This window comes from Kwoniella dendrophila, chromosome 1 (genome assembly GCF_036810415.1).
Source record: "Kwoniella dendrophila CBS 6074 chromosome 1, complete sequence".
NCBI lineage: Eukaryota > Fungi > Basidiomycota > Tremellomycetes > Tremellales > Cryptococcaceae > Kwoniella > Kwoniella dendrophila.
This window is the reverse complement of record NC_089476.1, coordinates 746,538-762,520: the sequence shown is the minus strand read 5'-3', so window position 1 is coordinate 762,520 and position 15,983 is coordinate 746,538. Positions and strand designations below refer to the sequence as shown.

The 15,983-nt window shown below is 41.1% G+C and overlaps 7 protein-coding genes across 7 annotated transcripts; 4 read left to right on the top strand and 3 right to left on the bottom strand.

Moving 5' to 3' along the window:
• Window positions 1-231: 231 nt before the first annotated feature.
• Window positions 232-3,622, bottom strand: L201_000282 (uncharacterized protein; the record flags this gene model as incomplete). The annotated part of the gene is made up of 3 exons (XM_066216085.1): window positions 232-1,861; window positions 1,927-3,519; window positions 3,582-3,622. 3 exons carry the CDS (start codon window positions 3,620-3,622, stop codon window positions 232-234), a joined length of 3,264 nt encoding a protein of 1,087 aa, XP_066072182.1.
• A 379-nt stretch (window positions 3,623-4,001) lies between these two features.
• Window positions 4,002-6,122, bottom strand: L201_000281 (T-complex protein 1 subunit beta; the record flags this gene model as incomplete). Its single annotated transcript, XM_066216084.1, has 9 exons — window positions 4,002-4,050; window positions 4,113-4,224; window positions 4,289-4,649; window positions 4,707-4,964; window positions 5,025-5,113; window positions 5,183-5,260; window positions 5,337-5,828; window positions 5,928-6,039; window positions 6,102-6,122. The coding sequence occupies 9 exons, from the start codon at window positions 6,120-6,122 to the stop codon at window positions 4,002-4,004; spliced, it is 1,572 nt and encodes a 523-aa protein (XP_066072181.1).
• Window positions 6,123-7,884: 1,762 nt separating this feature from the next.
• On the top strand, window positions 7,885-8,222 carry L201_000280 (uncharacterized protein; the record flags this gene model as incomplete). The annotated part of the gene is made up of 2 exons (XM_066216083.1): window positions 7,885-8,072; window positions 8,171-8,222. 2 exons carry the CDS (start codon window positions 7,885-7,887, stop codon window positions 8,220-8,222), a joined length of 240 nt encoding a protein of 79 aa, XP_066072180.1.
• Window positions 8,223-8,690: 468 nt separating this feature from the next.
• L201_000279 (uncharacterized protein) lies at window positions 8,691-9,072 on the top strand (the record flags this gene model as incomplete). Its single annotated transcript, XM_066216082.1, has 2 exons — window positions 8,691-8,816; window positions 8,911-9,072. 2 exons carry the CDS (start codon window positions 8,691-8,693, stop codon window positions 9,070-9,072), a joined length of 288 nt encoding a protein of 95 aa, XP_066072179.1.
• A 364-nt stretch (window positions 9,073-9,436) lies between these two features.
• L201_000278 (uncharacterized protein) lies at window positions 9,437-10,406 on the bottom strand (the record flags this gene model as incomplete). Its single annotated transcript, XM_066216081.1, has 5 exons — window positions 9,437-9,514; window positions 9,592-9,747; window positions 9,815-9,936; window positions 10,017-10,194; window positions 10,296-10,406. 5 exons carry the CDS (start codon window positions 10,404-10,406, stop codon window positions 9,437-9,439), a joined length of 645 nt encoding a protein of 214 aa, XP_066072178.1.
• Window positions 10,407-10,878: 472 nt separating this feature from the next.
• Window positions 10,879-14,979, top strand: L201_000277 (uncharacterized protein; the record flags this gene model as incomplete). The annotated part of the gene is made up of 13 exons (XM_066216080.1): window positions 10,879-10,921; window positions 10,976-11,109; window positions 11,167-11,378; window positions 11,494-11,576; window positions 11,651-11,994; window positions 12,071-12,309; window positions 12,375-12,496; window positions 12,559-12,848; window positions 12,909-13,127; window positions 13,178-14,023; window positions 14,097-14,172; window positions 14,245-14,876; window positions 14,938-14,979. The coding sequence occupies 13 exons, from the start codon at window positions 10,879-10,881 to the stop codon at window positions 14,977-14,979; spliced, it is 3,282 nt and encodes a 1,093-aa protein (XP_066072177.1).
• A 637-nt stretch (window positions 14,980-15,616) lies between these two features.
• L201_000276 (uncharacterized protein) lies at window positions 15,617-15,952 on the top strand (the record flags this gene model as incomplete). The annotated part of the gene is made up of 1 exon (XM_066216079.1): window positions 15,617-15,952. The coding sequence occupies one exon, from the start codon at window positions 15,617-15,619 to the stop codon at window positions 15,950-15,952; it is 336 nt and encodes a 111-aa protein (XP_066072176.1).
• Window positions 15,953-15,983: the final 31 nt, after the last annotated feature.

The window sequence follows — 15,983 nt, the reverse complement described above, 5'->3', positions numbered from 1 at the left end:
AATATATAATCAAAACAAAAGCTTATGAGGCAGCATATTTGACAATCAATTTGTCGTATTTTCATGCATAAAAGTCGTTAAATGGTTTCGTATGAAGAGCAACTATGTCAAAGAAACTGGTATAAAAAGAAGTAAGATACACAAACCTCCCAAAATGAAACTCATTGAACATGTATTTGCAGAAGTGCAACTCAGTTGCGCGCAAGTCAAGATTGAAGATGATCAATCCTTTCATCTAACTTGTTTAGCATGTAATCTATCTAACCTTTCTCGTAATGCTGCCAATCCTGGTCCAGCTGTAGCTCCTGATGTAGGAGGAGCAGAAGTCTTGATACCAATTGTGGCTGTCGATCTGACAGTAGGTCTGGGTAAACCTTGAGTTGATACTATACTTCCGACTCTTGTTCTTTGAGAAGTGGCAGTAGCGGTTGAGACGGGAGGTGGCATAGAAGTCTTTTTAATTCCTTCTTTAGAAGTCGTAGGTAACGTTGATGGTCGAGTAAGTCTAGACACTGGTAAAGCAGGTACAGGAGGCACTCTATCGGTCACGGAAGCTTTAGTAAGAGTTGAAGAAGCCGGTGTGGACAAAGCTCTTGATTTGGCTGTATCCATACCTGTTGTCCGGGAAGAAGCTGGACCAGTAGAGAGTTTGCTCACGATTCTAGATGTTGGAGCTAAAGATGACCGCGGCACACGATTGGTAGCAGCACTTGCATCCGTACCGAATCCTCTTGAAAGCTTGGTTCGACTTTCCGATGGTACAGCTGAGGGTATGGTTGCTGATCTAGCAGTAGGACCTTCTCCTGGTTTAGGTAAACCCACCGATCGGGTGATCGTAGATGGTCGAGAAAGTCTAGATGGGGCGGAAGTGATAGTACTTGTTGGTCTGGTACTTGCGACTGTCGCTCGTGGACCTGGCGCTGTGGCTATAGATGGTCTTGCGGTAAGTCTAGAAGAAGCTGTAGCTGTTCTAGATGATGGCAAAGCAGCTGAGGAAGAGACTGTACTAGACGTGGAACTTGTTCGCGATCTCACTTCGACCCTTGAAGCTGGAGGAGCCATACTAAGACGAGAAGTACGTGTTGACGCAGAAGGCCTTGAGGATGTAGTAGCCGAGGTACCGGCTAACCTTGATGATGATGATGGTGCAGCGGTAGCGCCCAGGCCACTTCGAGCTGTGGTCGTAAGACGTCTACTAGCAGTTGAAGCAGGCTGCGAGGTGACGTTGTTCGTAACCTTGGTAGGAACAAACCTAGATGAAGGTAGATTGACGGCTTTGTGAGAAGCATTGGATGTGAGGGGTATAGCTCCAGCTGATAAAGAGATTCTTCTTGATGTAGGTGGCGGTGGCATTATACTGGTTCTTGGTTTAGCTCTGACACCCGAGGTAGCAGCAGCAGCTGTTCGCGAAGTTGAGTTTGTTTGAGTTCGTACAGCAGTCTTAGGTGGTGATGCTATGAGTACTTCTTCTTCTTCTTCTTCTTCCTCCTCCTCATCTTCTTTTTCAGCTTGAATTTCAACTTGGGATTTTATAGTTTGGGTATTCTGAGCAGCGGTTCGTGCAGATCTGACACGTTCAATGATTTCAGCTACTCTGGAAAGACTCTTCGACCGAGTGATAGTAGCCTGTTTGGCTTCTTCATCTTTTTCATCTGCTTGAGCGGCGAGATTATGAGTAGTGTGACTGATCGGTAATCGCTTGATGGTAGTGGTAATTTCTGTTGGATTCCCAGTAAATGGTCTAGCAAATCGAGCGGGACTAGCATATGAGTTACCCTTGATTGGACTTTCAATTTTCCCTATTATACCTCTAGGACGAAGCGATGGCGGTAACATAGATTCATCAGGACCTATCATAGATCTACGTGAAAGAAGAAATCGTCAATCCAGAGATCATCTTTTAGCAATCTCTGATCCTGAACTCACGCATCTAGTCCATCAGGCATAAAATCATCATGTAACAAATCAACGAAACTTTCTTCTGTTCCTGAAGCCCTTTTCGGTTTACCAACTTTTGCTAATAAATCTTTGACGTCAAAAGTCAAATCACTCTCGTCTAATCCTTTTTCAGAGTGTTTATGTATATTACCTCTAACTATAGTTCTGATTGGACTCATTCTAGCTGGAGGTGATTTTTTAGGTGTTTTGACCATGAAAGAAGGTTTATAAGGTGTTGCTCTAGCTGGTAGAGGTAATCTAAAACTTGATCCTTCTTCTAATAATGTTTCTTTCGTTATTAATTCCGCATCGGTCAATAAATGGGCACTCTTTAATGGACTAACAGGTAATAATGTGCTGATTTCACCATTATCGTGATTATAACCATATTCTCCATCTTCGACAACAGAAGACAATGATTGACCTGATGAAGACGCTGGGAAAGTTCTTCTTATCTTAGGTAAAGATACGATTGAATGGGAAGAAGAAGATGTGGGAAAGCCCTTGATAGTTTGAGAATGCGGTATTGATGATGAGGCTATAGAGGAGGAACTTTCTGTTTTTTCAGGAGAAAGAGAGTTTTCTCTTGATGAAACGGATGAGTCGTATAGTAATGAATCGTCGCCTGCCCAAGGTGGTTCAACGTTATTTAAAGCATGTTTAGGTTCAAGTAAATGAACTATTTTGGCTGGTGATCGAGGAAGAAGGGTGGACTGATCTAAAGCATTTTGAGGGGGAGCAAGGAAAGTAGGCTTGGAATGTGACGGTTTCGTAGGTGTGTTTGATAATGATGAACGATTTGAGATGCTCTCTATGTGATCATCTTTCTCTTCACTTGATGCTCTTTTAGGTCTAAGTTTGTCGATATCGAGATGGAAACTGTCTTCGTCACCTGCACTACTGGATGCGCCTCCCATAAGAGATTGATTGGCCAATAACGAGGCATCAGCAACGTATGTTGGAAGGTTGAAGGATGCCGACAAGCGAGGTTGTATCGGTTCGGAAGCTTTGATTGGGGAAAGATGTTGAGTATCAGGTAGTTTGGTATTCTCAAGCTCAAGAACCCCTTCTTCTTGCTTATGTATAGTCATATTGTCAGATTGGGTGATTGTTGGAAGAGCTATTACCACGTTTTTAGGAGCGTCATCAGGTGAAGGTGATTCTTCTTTTTCCTGATATTTAGACTGCGATGGTGTTCTAACAGTTTTTAACAAATCTATGCTTGGTACTCTATTGATAGCAGCTGCAGTTCCAGGAGTATGAAAGACATTTTGTCTTGTTGATAGAACAGGGTAATCAATCTCAACGTCCCATTTCCTTGAACTTTCACTTCTTTTCATACCTGAACCTAAACCTATTGTACCATAATTCCCTTCTTTGGGTGAAACATCACCGTTGTGGTTATTCATAGGTGAATTTACTCTTTCTTCCCATAATTTTCTGGTTAATGGTGTTTTGGCTTTCAGTAGGTATTCTTCAGATAAATATGATTTATATGCATGTTGGGGTGTATCAGGTAATGGAGGTAGGAAAGGTAGTTCTTCGTTTGTAGGTAATCTTGAGTGAGGTTGAGTGAACATTCTATAAGACCATTGTTAGCTATACCTAGGTGACTGACATGGAGACGTTTAATGAGAGCTTACGATGATTCTCCCATATTTGGGATACTGTGTGTAGGACTCATGGTCAATACAAGTACATGAAGAAAGTATACATGATATAAAGAAGTATCAAGTCAGTAAACAAAGACAGAGGTAGAAAATGATGGACCCGAGCAATGTTTATGGATCATTCAACTTCTTATCACCAACCGAAAGAACAGTCGCGTGTTTGGACCCATAAAAAAACAAATCAACATTGATCATACCTCCACTTGGAGGCATTACAAAATATCGTAATATGCGCAGAGAGCAATGGTATTGTTCATTACAAACTATCTGTAATATGCTAAATGCAATGTAAATGCATGTTTTGTTTTTCTTTTGGGTGAAAGCAATATATTGTCTATCTACATGATTGCTAATATACCGCTACATCCATGTCTATCTACTCATACCGTTTGACTAGTGAGCCTCACGACGTCTTGGTGTACTTCGTAAGATGTTATCAACACTGTTAGAGTATATGTCAGTAAACACGCCAGCCTCGTAAACAATCTGTTTAGCTTAACTCACCGCAAGATCATTTCTGCTGCTTCACTTGCACTGACTACTACTTGTTTCTTTAATTTGTAAGATTCAGTTACACCCAAATCTTTCATTGAAGCAATTTCTCCTTTATCCATATCTGTTATCATGTACACTATTAGTTTCACTTCTGTTGAATATCATGAAAGTAAATCATAACTCACCTAAACCAGCATCTGATCTACCTTCATAATGAGCGGCTCTCAATTTAGTGACTAAATCACTTGAATCGTAACCACCATTATCAGCTAAAATAGTTGGCATTTGTCTTAAAGCCCGTGCAAAACCTTCTACAGCTAATGCTTTCTTTCCTTTTACTGTTCTGGCAGCTTCATCAACCTTACAAGACATTAACATTTCTGCACATCCACCACCAAGTGTTACTCTAGTTTCTTTGACAGTTTGTGACAAAACTGAAAGAGCATCGTGTAATGATCTTTCAGCTTCTTCTACCATTTGTGAGGTTGCTCCTCGTAACACTACGGTACATGCTTGACCAGCAGCAACACCAGAGAATTTGATAAGCTAGTATGATGATCATGTTAGTTGGGCTACTGGCCAATATGGAAGGGAACAACTCACCTTGTCTTCACCAATCATGATTTCTTCGATCAAATCACATCTACCAATCTTAACTTTATCAGGTGCATCGAATGTACTAGCGATTTCACCACCAGTCACTAAAGCTAATCTCTCTACACCTTCGAAGTCTGCGTGCTCGATAGACATGATACCGGATTCAGCGAGGAGGGATTCAGGGTAGTTGTAGATGAGTTGTCGATTTACGAAACATGTTACACCGTGAGCAGCAATTTGCTGTACTTTAGCTTTCATTTTTTCCTATTTCACGGAGTAAATACATCAGCGGGTTGTATTAACTGCAACGGTCATTCCACGCACCTTTTCAGCTCTCTCCAATTCAGCTAATTTACCGGTACCATCAACTCTTACTCTTGCACCGAAGATTTTGATTTTGTCGGTATCCATGGCTATATATAATAGCTCAATGTCAGCTAAAGGGAAAAGCCTATTTAAGCAGCTAGATTACAATGACTTACAAGTGTTAGCGATCAATATTTTAGCATTCTCTATTCTTTTAGGTGAGTTTGTAGCAATTTGTTTATCGAGGATGAAACCTGTAAAATCGTAAATGAGCATTGTTCCAGCTAATCGAAGTACTGTAAAAATAACAACTGATAACGATTTACTCACCTTCATCAAGGTATGAATCAGTTAATTTACCACCTGGTTTTTTGATAATTTGAATATGTTCTAAATCTGTTGAACCTTTTAATCTCAATACAGCATCTACGGCTAAATTTGCGAAATAATCTTTATCTTGTGATAAAACTTTTGATGATAAAGTAGTTCTTGCAATATTGAATAAATCTTTTCTAAAATTAGATTCATTTGATGCATTATCAACAGCAGATTTTTCTAATGCATCTAAAGAAGCTTTTGATGCGATTCTAAAACCTTCAACAACAGTTTGTGGATGAATTTTTTGAATTGTAACTAATTTTTCAGCTTCTCTTAATAATTCTGATGCTAATACACAAACTGATGTTGTGCCATCACCAACTTCATCATCTTGCACTTTTGATATATTAACTAATATTTTAGCTGCAGGATTATCTAAATGTATAGATTTTAATATTGTCGCTCCATCATTCGTTACTGTGATTTGACTCGTTGAAGCGGATTCTATAGATCCAAATATATATTACCAATCAAGATAGATGGATTCAGCTTGTTTCTTCACTTTTTGTCATTAGAAAGCGTAACGCTCAAGCTGAAACTCACGCAATATTTTGTTCATTCCTTTTGGTCCTAAAGTTGATTTCACTAAATCACCTAACGCCATAGCACCTACAAAAGATGACAAACGAGCATTTTCACCTCTTTCTTCGGTAGCCTGTAAATTATTCATATTTATCAGCTGAATGACATCATGTCGGGAAGTCTAGCTATACGTACTTCATCAGCAAATACGTTCATTTTGATCTACTGTTTTTGAAATGTCGACGGATAAGAAGTACAGAAGTCAAGAAGGTGAACAAAAGACGCGGAAATATGAACTTTTACGTAGATGAAGATGGAATAATAATTGTTGAAATGATCATGTCCAAGAAAGTGGTCGAAGCGCGACGGAATATTATCTACTTCACGTGGCAAAACATGCTATGTGATGTGGCGTTCTTACTGGCCTTTCATAGTGGCAAATCTTGATACATGCAGGTTGTATCAATTAATCTTTACTTGATTCTCGCTATGTAATGATGCAAGGAGCAACGCAATGTTGAACGGGGATAGGTAACACTACCTATCAGGTCAGATGCCTTCTGTCCAATCATGATCCTCCATGGAGCGTCATCGAACGATTTTCGACAGTATCACGTTTGGGTTCTATCGACACAGTGCTCGAATGAAAGGACACAACACAATATGTTCTGAATTGACGTCAATCCCAAGCTCTTGACATCGAATCGAAGAAGTTCACGATACAAAAGGCATTCTTGCAAAGTAACTAAACTTCTTTCTCGTTCAGCTTGCAATTACTTGCTCCTTTCATAGTCATGAACGATATCCTGCGTCATTTTTGTGGAGTTTCTGTTTTTAAATATATAAGTGTTCGCTCTAATACACAAAGTTGATTTTTCTCTATACTATCTGTACCGAATCGTTTATAAAGTTCACCATGCCCAATGAGACTCCTAATAATAGTGATTCCTCTCGAGGGGCAACCAATAGTCGAGATTCTCAAGATTGGTTCTCCAAAAGAGATATTTCCCAGTCCTCTCCTACAGGTCCCAAAACGAGTCTGTTGACTAGCTTGTTAGGCAGTCAACAATACCAAGCATATTGAGGAGCTCATATTACTGCTAGTACGAAGTGAGTCGTATTCTATGTCAGCACATTATCAAATCCGTGTATCAGCTGCCACAAACGAAGCGAGCTGACCCAAACTCGTTTGGTATGATACATCTTGTCCTTGTTAGTACCACTGCGAACAATGCTATTCGAAATGATTCAGAAGAATCCAGGTAGATTTGTAGGTGGCGATGGAGGATACAATACAAAGTCATAAAGAGCGAAATTTCTGATCTTTGTATTTGCAATGATACTATCGTGTGATGAACGTGATGTCTGAATTATGCATGTTATAAGAGCTCTGATCATGTAATGCAGGCTCATCCTCGCTGGGCTTGGTCACTTGTGGCCTGTCAGTATTAAAGAAATGAATTGATCCGCCTAAACCCCCCGTTACTCTTGCCGCTTTCGATACTCTTCCAGCTTGCCCCATGAACTCGTGAATCGAGGACCTCGTTGTAGGAAACTGTATAACGATAGAACGGACAGCCTTCTATACCTCATGCCAATTGTTTTTGAGACACAGATGTGGCTCCATGTCATTGCTCTCACATGGTGACGACATCATAAAAAGTCGGATAAGCTGAAAGGATGTTTCGGTGGCATCTAGCACCGTGTAAAGCCTGGCGACGAGGCTTCTGCTTTTGTGTAACTTCGTAGGGTAAATACCGATTGTTCGTGCTATTTTCCTCTTGATCCGAGAAGCCTCGGACGTGTCTATGCATGTGCGGTATCTCGATATGACCGTATGGTTTTTCTTCCGACGTCATCGGAAGGCAGTATCATCAGATATATAGGTACGTCCAGCTGCACGACAAGATGTGTTGTATTCCTGTCAGTAACTCGCCACACGGAAGATATCTGACCTCATCACACTGATACACAAGTCATGACCAACGACACTACCGGTAGGAACTCATCCTCCACCAGGGACACCCAAGTAGTTTCGCCAAGGGATCTGTTCGCTAGACGTAAAGAATCTTTCTTTGACAATACCAATAGTCAGGGACCAAGTATCATCGCGAGGATGTTCAGTCAACCTCCTACATCTACCCTCAAAACCAGTGACAGCGCAAAGTAAGGCTGTGATTCTTGCCGCTTGCAGAGGATTGACTCTGCCACTGGTATTTCCTCCTAGATAGGCAAAGATTCTTGCTAACGATCCTTGTTCCTAGCTCGACTGCCGTAGGTAACACATCCCAAGGGGAAGAAGAAGAGGAGAAGTAATTTGATGATTGGTCTATCTTCAGCGCCCATATCATTGTAGCGATATTGGACTAACTCCCATGTATGGCTTGAAAATGTCGGTGGCCCGCCTGTTCAGGCTTGCATAGTGTTCGTAAATTCGGTCAGAAAGTTCATTGGCTCTTATCTGAAACACTCTCAGTATCGGTTTACACTTCGGAACCATCATAATAGTGTTACGTTTTTACCGAGGGCAGATAGCGGCGATCGCCGACATAGCTTTGCTCGTTCTTCATGATGTCGCGTTGGACAAAGACAGCATTGACGTTCTCCAGAACATATGGTCAATAGGTTGATTCTGTGGAAGTCATATAAATCTTAGTAGAACAGAAAGAAAGAAGCATACATTCAGAATCCACAGCTGAATATCATCACAGTGTATCTATTCAGAAAAATCATCGGTAAACCAATCTTCCACGGTTCAAGACATCCAGATACCGTACAGTCAACATGTCAAAAGGAACTCAGTTTTTGACACTCGCCTTACCAACAATCATACTTTACATCCTGGCTTTAGCAAATATAATCCCAGTACCATTCTTAAGTCAAGAAATAGCTGGTCAGATATTACCTGTCGTAAGCTTGAATCCAATTTCATAATACGAAACGCTGCACGAAGTGAATAAACCGTTATCTAAATTTTTATAATCCTTTGTTCTTCATTCAATAGCTTCCATTCTGGTTATTGGTCTCATTTGGGTCATATTCATTATCGTCTTTAGGTTTGGGATTAGTTAGATTCCACGATACACCAGAAGCATATGAAAGTTTATTAAGAGAAATAAGTCAAGCTAAAGACGAATTAAGAGATCATGGTGTTTCGGTTGATTAGGTTGGATTAGGCCGGATTATGAATCTTAGATGAGAGAGAAGAGTAATATAGAGATTAAGAAAAAAGCAGAAGAGAGTCAAGCTCCACTGATAGTTGGTGCAATGTAAGATATCGCTGAATTGATGAACAATTTCGAGGTTCGTTCTACTCAGATATACATAGAAGCTAGTATACAATACAAATAATGAAAATACAATAACAGAATTATCTTTGATCTATAACTCATATCCATAATTATTGGGGTAACGTTCGATGTGATTTCTCGCGCGAATATAGGGATGACCATCTCAAACGCAGAATTCGAATCCCCTTATAGCAGCGAGACAGTGGTTAGCCAAAAGTACTAATGACAACTACACATTATCTAGCCAAGTAACTCTTGCATCTCACGACGCATACGTTGTATTTCTTCTTCTGATTCTTCTTCGTCTTCTTTGTTCTCCTGTACACCGATCAAAACAAGCACGCATAAGTAAGATGTACAACACCATCACTAAAACAGCTATAGTTTCCACTTACAGGTAAGGCATCTCCGACTTTACCAGCTTGACCTAATTTACCATCAGTCAATTCAAACAAAACTTTATCAACTTCTGCATCCGCTTCTTCTTCTAATTCTTCATCATCGTTAACTGAATCAAGTGTCTCTTCCATCATTTCTTCCATTATACCACTCTTTAGATTGGTAAATCATCATACGTGAGCTTATTTTCCCGCATCAGAAGGAGGCTCGTATACTTACTTTCATCATCTCCATACTCATTTCTCTCATTGTTGCGCTTAATTGTGGTAATTTAACTAAAGCATTCGTCGTTTTCATTATTTCTGTCGACTTTTGAAATGCACCAGTCACTTTTACCATTGCTATGTGACGGATATAACAGTTTCATGAGCACACCAGATTCACGTTGAAGCATGTGTATAACCCTCTCTGTTACACTTACACAATTGATGCTGTAACTGCATACCAACTGATCTCACTCTAGCTTTACTACTTTCTAATCTATCTCTTTGTTTGTTCGCTCTGACTATTTCTTTCGCTAGTAGTTTAGCTGATTTTATATCATTCTTCTTTGCTAGTTGTTTCAACTCTATCTTAGATTTCGAAGTTGCTACTTCAAGCTAAACACGATATGTGATTGCATGTTAGTATTACAATTCATATATAACCGAATCATAGAGGAGGTTATCCTCTCAAAGCGAGTAATAGGTATACCACCTACATTACGTATTTCCCTATCTAGCTGTCTTTCCTGCTGTCTCAATTTTCCTTGCCAGTTTCTGACTTTCTCTTCTGGTGTTGGTCCATATATCCACCTGTTGATTGACTTCATGTTGAAAGGTTACTTTAATTTCCGGCACGCTGATTATTGGTTTATCGCTCGCTGACAGGATTCCGTATATACCTTAGAAAGTGCACACAAGGTTGATAGGAAATGTGTCTTGGACCTCCGCTCTGTTTATGTATACTATCTGCTATATAAATCGTCAGAATAACAGCTGAAGAAGAGGTATAAAGCAAGGCGGTCTCACCATCTACAGTCTCAATCATGCATGACGATAGCATATATATCTCCCTAAGTGGCGACTTCCGCTGTGTATGATGAAACATTACTCTTCGGCGATTACCGCTTGACGTCGTTGTTATCGTTGTTTCCGTTCCTGAATTCTGAGATAGATTACAAGTTGACTGGATCAAAAGTCACCTCTCTCGCGTTTACCTATTATGTTTTTTGATTTCTGCTTTCTATCCTTGGTCTTCTTTATATAGAAAGTTCAAACAAGCTATATGCAGAAGGACTGAGAATGTGGCTTATCACAGCCATAGGACCAGTCCATGGACAGAGCAGTGAGCTTAGTACTACTCTGGGGTAGATTGCAATCAGCTGACCTCATTTAACAGAATTCACGTTCGTCCTTCAGCAAGGAAAGGAATATTCGGTCGGAAGAGACGAGTCGAGTGATATCAGATTCGAAAGCAGACAAGTAAGACCCAAAGAAGGTAGTCTGATAGTGGGCGATTGGGATCCTTTTCAAGTAAGAAAATCTACTGAATGATCAGTAGTAAGATGTACTAAAGCCGATGCTGCTTAGCCGAATACACCTCCTACGTTGAAATGGCGATTAGAGCCAAAGAAATCCGGTTCATTCGGTCCAATCAAGACTTTGGGAGTGATAGACCTCTCAGATTATGCATCAACAGATAGAAGTGACTATGAAGTAACAGAGGTTAAGGATAGTCAAGGTTGTTACCTGGAAAAGGAAGGTGTTCACGGGATAGAGGTATCGGAAGGGATGTGGTTTAAGTGAGTTGATCAACCTCTCCAGTGAAGCCGACCATCATCTCTCGTCATCACCATCAAATGTATCTCTGACACGCCAGAAAAGCCCCATTCTGACTTTATGTGTGATCATCCGCAGCGCCGCTTGGAAGGATTTTAGCATACAATTTGACAAGATGAAAGACGAGGTCGAAGAAGTACGTTCTTTACTAAGTCAATACTGTACGTCACCGTATGGCTCCCTTCTCTTCGATTTCAGGTAAAAATAGAGTCATATGAACTGACATTTGCTATAGGTATCGCATGGACCCAATCATTTGATACAACCTCGAAACCAAGTCTGGTTCTTTCAGCAACATGTAAAGCCAATGTCGATTGTAACTATGCAGTCTGCTATGGAGTTCGCATCCTTCTTCCTTCTTACCTACATGCAATTCTGAATCGCTTGAAAGCCTGCTGGAAAAAAATGGCAGATAGTCAAGACTCTTTCGATCTGCCTGATCAGGATTTAGAAGAATATCAGCCAGATATAGACAACACTCTACCAGCTGCGAGACAGGAAAGAAGAGTTTGGTTACCTGATCCCAATCGAGAAACTTTGTTCTCAGATTGGAAGATTCTGGGATTAAGAGGAAGAACAGTAAGCCGCTCGTATATCAGCTGATTGCAAATTCGTTAACGCAGACCCGATGGCTAATGCGCTTTACGGATCATAGCAAGTTGCCGAAAAACGTTATATCGTGGCCATGGGAGCGGATTATCAAGATATGGATATCCTTTCGAAACCACCTTTAACTGCTCAGGATTTCGCTGATCGAATAACGCCTTGGTTAAACCATGTTGATGACCATGGAGGAAGAGAGCAGGCAGCAGTAGTCTGGTTTTCACCCGTTAAAACTGATTTAGTGAAGAAAGGAGTAGACTTTACCTCTGTTGTTATCGCTACTTGTCATAAGTGAGTCACTAGAACATATGTGCCTGTTTCAATTCCTCAGAACATATTTGACCATATTCATTCAGATTGGGGGTATCTCTCACTCACGGCGGTATGTTATGGGGTTCAGTCAATAAGGAGGGGGTGAAGGAGTATCTGGATGCGGTCGCATCAAATGTGCCTCAAGGTAGCAGTGCAACTATGAAAGGTGACTACATTTGTCCCTTTCAAATTTCACAAAACACGATTGGCTGATCGTTCATTTTGTAGATCGAGCATCCTCATCCGCGACCAACACAGAAGATGCAGTACCGCTTGTACCTCGCCATCCTCCAACATCTCAAGCTGGACCAGCACCCGTATCAAGTCAAATGGGATTTTCGGAACGACCAGATTTCGTGCCGTCAACTTTTCCTGACGAGACAGTGATTGCCAAAAGAACTGCTCGTTCTCCTTCGGAAGATGCTCGACCTTCCAGGCTGCAACGTAGGACAAGACAAACTACTTCACCACCTAAGGGAAAAACACCTGAACCTGAGTCCGCTGCTTCAGTCAAGAAAGTAAGCAGATCTCGATGCGGTGTGAAAGCGTACTGATAGCTGATTCGTAAACTTCGTCAGCCATTACGTCGGCGAGCAGGTAAACCCGTTGACTTCACAGATATCCCTGAAAGTCCACCGCATAGTTACGACAATACCGACGATGAACTTAGTCAACCTTCTCAACCTCTATTCTCACAACGCAGTTTCGTGCAAGACTCGATGCCACCACCAACTCAGACCACAGCTGTGCCTGCTACGCAACGGACACAAACTCAATCAATGGTTCCAGATAGTATAGTAAATCGACCACATATGATTCATAGGGCTACGCTGATTTGGCTTTTCAGCTGCCCTCTCAATCATTGGCTCCAGGACGATCTTCTCGGTTGAAACGAAGAGCAGGTGGAGCCCAACCTTCCCTTATTGATGAAATTGCGGACACAAGCATAAACATCGAACAATCGATTAAAGATGAGGAGAAGGCTGCTGATATACGGCAATTATACGAAGAGACCAAAACCGGATCGTTCGCACCCATGTCTAGCAAACGACCAAGAGTTACTGCCCAAGGCTCAAGCAATTCCGATTTTTCCCTAGCTAATGGAGGCAGTGCGGGCCACGATGCAATGGATATAGATAACGATTCGTATGGAACCAGGACAGGAAGAAGTCTGCGCTCGAAACGTGCAGCTTCTGAGGAAAGTATCGTTCCTCCGCCAGCTCAACGTCGACGGGAAAGATCACCTTCGGAAGAAGAAGAGATGGTTGAAGGTCGATCTATACCTACTAAAACGACAAAACCACAAATCATCTCGCCTTCAAAACAATCCAAAAGCAAATCTCAAAATGCAACACAAACAAACAGTAATGTGGATGGACCAAGCAAAGATGAAGCATTCTTACAAGCTATTAAGAAGTCTACTAAAGCTCGAACAGCAGTCGATGAATTAGATAAAGAATTTAATCAATTGAGAATACCCAAACCTAATGGACAATCTTCAATCGTCAAAGCAAATGAATGGAATGCTAGTATACCTGATTATGCACTTTTGAACGATTTCGATGACGAATTGAGAGGTAATTTCATTCAAATCGTGAAGAAGGATTTATTCAGAAAAGACAAGTTAGCCGAAAGGGTTGCAGAACCGGTTACAGTAGATGATGGAAAACCGAACTTCAAAAAGTTCAAGAAGGTGAGTTTGAAACGAGCTTTTTGTTTTAAATTGAAGCAAGCAGACGCTGATCGAAAGTGACTTTTGCGAGCAGAAAAACATCATACGTCGAGAACCTGTTCAATTAGCGTTGGCCGGTCCCACTATTCAGGATGCTGAGATGGGTGAACGTGAGTGTTCTCGATGCTTCAACCTTAAATGAGACCTAATTGACGAAATATTGATGCACCGCGCTATTCTAGCTTATTGGCCAACTCAAATTGTCAATCCTTCTCGCATTCGAGGAAAAGCTACTCAAGTTGAAGAAGAAGATGGAGATATGCCTTTACTACCTCGGAGTAGGAAGCGGCTATTGGGCACTCAAGTTACGCAAGATGATGATGATCCTCCTTCGACATTCAGATCCAGACAAAGAAGTCGTATACCTGAAACGCAACAAAGTCAAACCCAGACACCTAGAGTATCAACGAGTTCTAGACGTACAAGAGCTCAAAGCGTACTTAGCGAAGCTGAGAGTGTAGCCTCTCAAACTAGTATAGCTACTTCCACTCGAGCAAGATCAACTAGAACCACAAGGGGAAAGAATAAAGAACCTGTTTTGTTAGAAGATTCTGATGAAGTTGATGAAGGTTTGGATTGGGGCAATTCAACTGGTACTGGTTCAGGTACAGCGTTGAAGTCGAAAAATAACAGGAGCAACGGTGTAGGTACAGCTACAGGTACAAGAACATTGGAAGGCAATGATCCACCTTCGACATCAACAAGGAGAAGAACGCCAGCTACACAAGCTATGAGCACAGGTTTAAGGGGTACTCAAGCTTCACAGATTGGTAGAAGAAGATTGTTGCCTGCGGATGATGATGATGATGGCATTGTGAGTTTATTCAGTTGGCAATTGAGCGGTAATACATGCTAATGCTCTTTGATCGTGTCAGGCATTCAAAGGATTGGGTAGTAAGAAGAGAAGATTTGGATAAACCTCCAGTCTCGTTATGAAAGTCATTTCAAGCACAGCATACCTTGCATTCTGTATATATCTCGAACCTATGTTGTCATGTATCTACCAATCATACAGCCAACCTTTGAAGTATGATCGAGGTCCTTCAACGTAAGTGTTGGGGTGTGAGTAATCCTTTGATCATCTTCTCCGTTTTGTCGGGGAGGCCTTCTCATGATTAACGCTATTGAGTTTCAATCTGACTCCGTCAGTGGATTGAATGTAAGCGAAAGATAGTAATAAGGATGACCAAACCCTTGTTTGATGACATCGTAGAGAACTCAGACAGTATACAGTACCTCGACCTTATTTTCTCGTTTACACCTTTCAGGATACACCGAGGCGGAATTGCTTATACGGCGACCGAATGTCACTCCAAAGTTCGACATTGAGTCTTTGTCGACGCTTCCTTACGTCGGACAACTATCTTGTAAGAGTTCCGGAAGCCAATCACTTGACTTGAGTCGATTGATAGGCTTCATCACCGAGAGTATTGACCTCTGAAAAGGTATAAAAGGGGCAATGTTTCCTCTCAAAGAAAATGTCGAACAGTCAACAGAACTTAATCATAAATCATATTCATTATTTATCAAGCACTAAATAAATCACGTTACATTATGTCGACTAAAGGTAAAGGACCAGCGGTATCAGATTACACTTGTGAGACATCAGTCGGTAGTTCAGGAAATCCGAATTTCAGATTTACTCAATCAGCACTCAACTCGAAGGATTTGAGACAATTTGAAGAAAAATTAGATGCTGTATGGTATAAAAGTAAGAACAGATGTTTGCTTTCATTCGACGACTTTTGTGATGCAGACTCGTTGGAAGGCCAATGGCGAGGTCCAACAGGTATTTATTATTCTAATAATGACACAGAAGGTTACGAGCTTTTGACCGATAAACTGGAATTCTTGTCAAAATATATTCAAGATGGAAGTAATTATCAATGATTGTGCTCGCTCAGATAACACCTCAAATCCA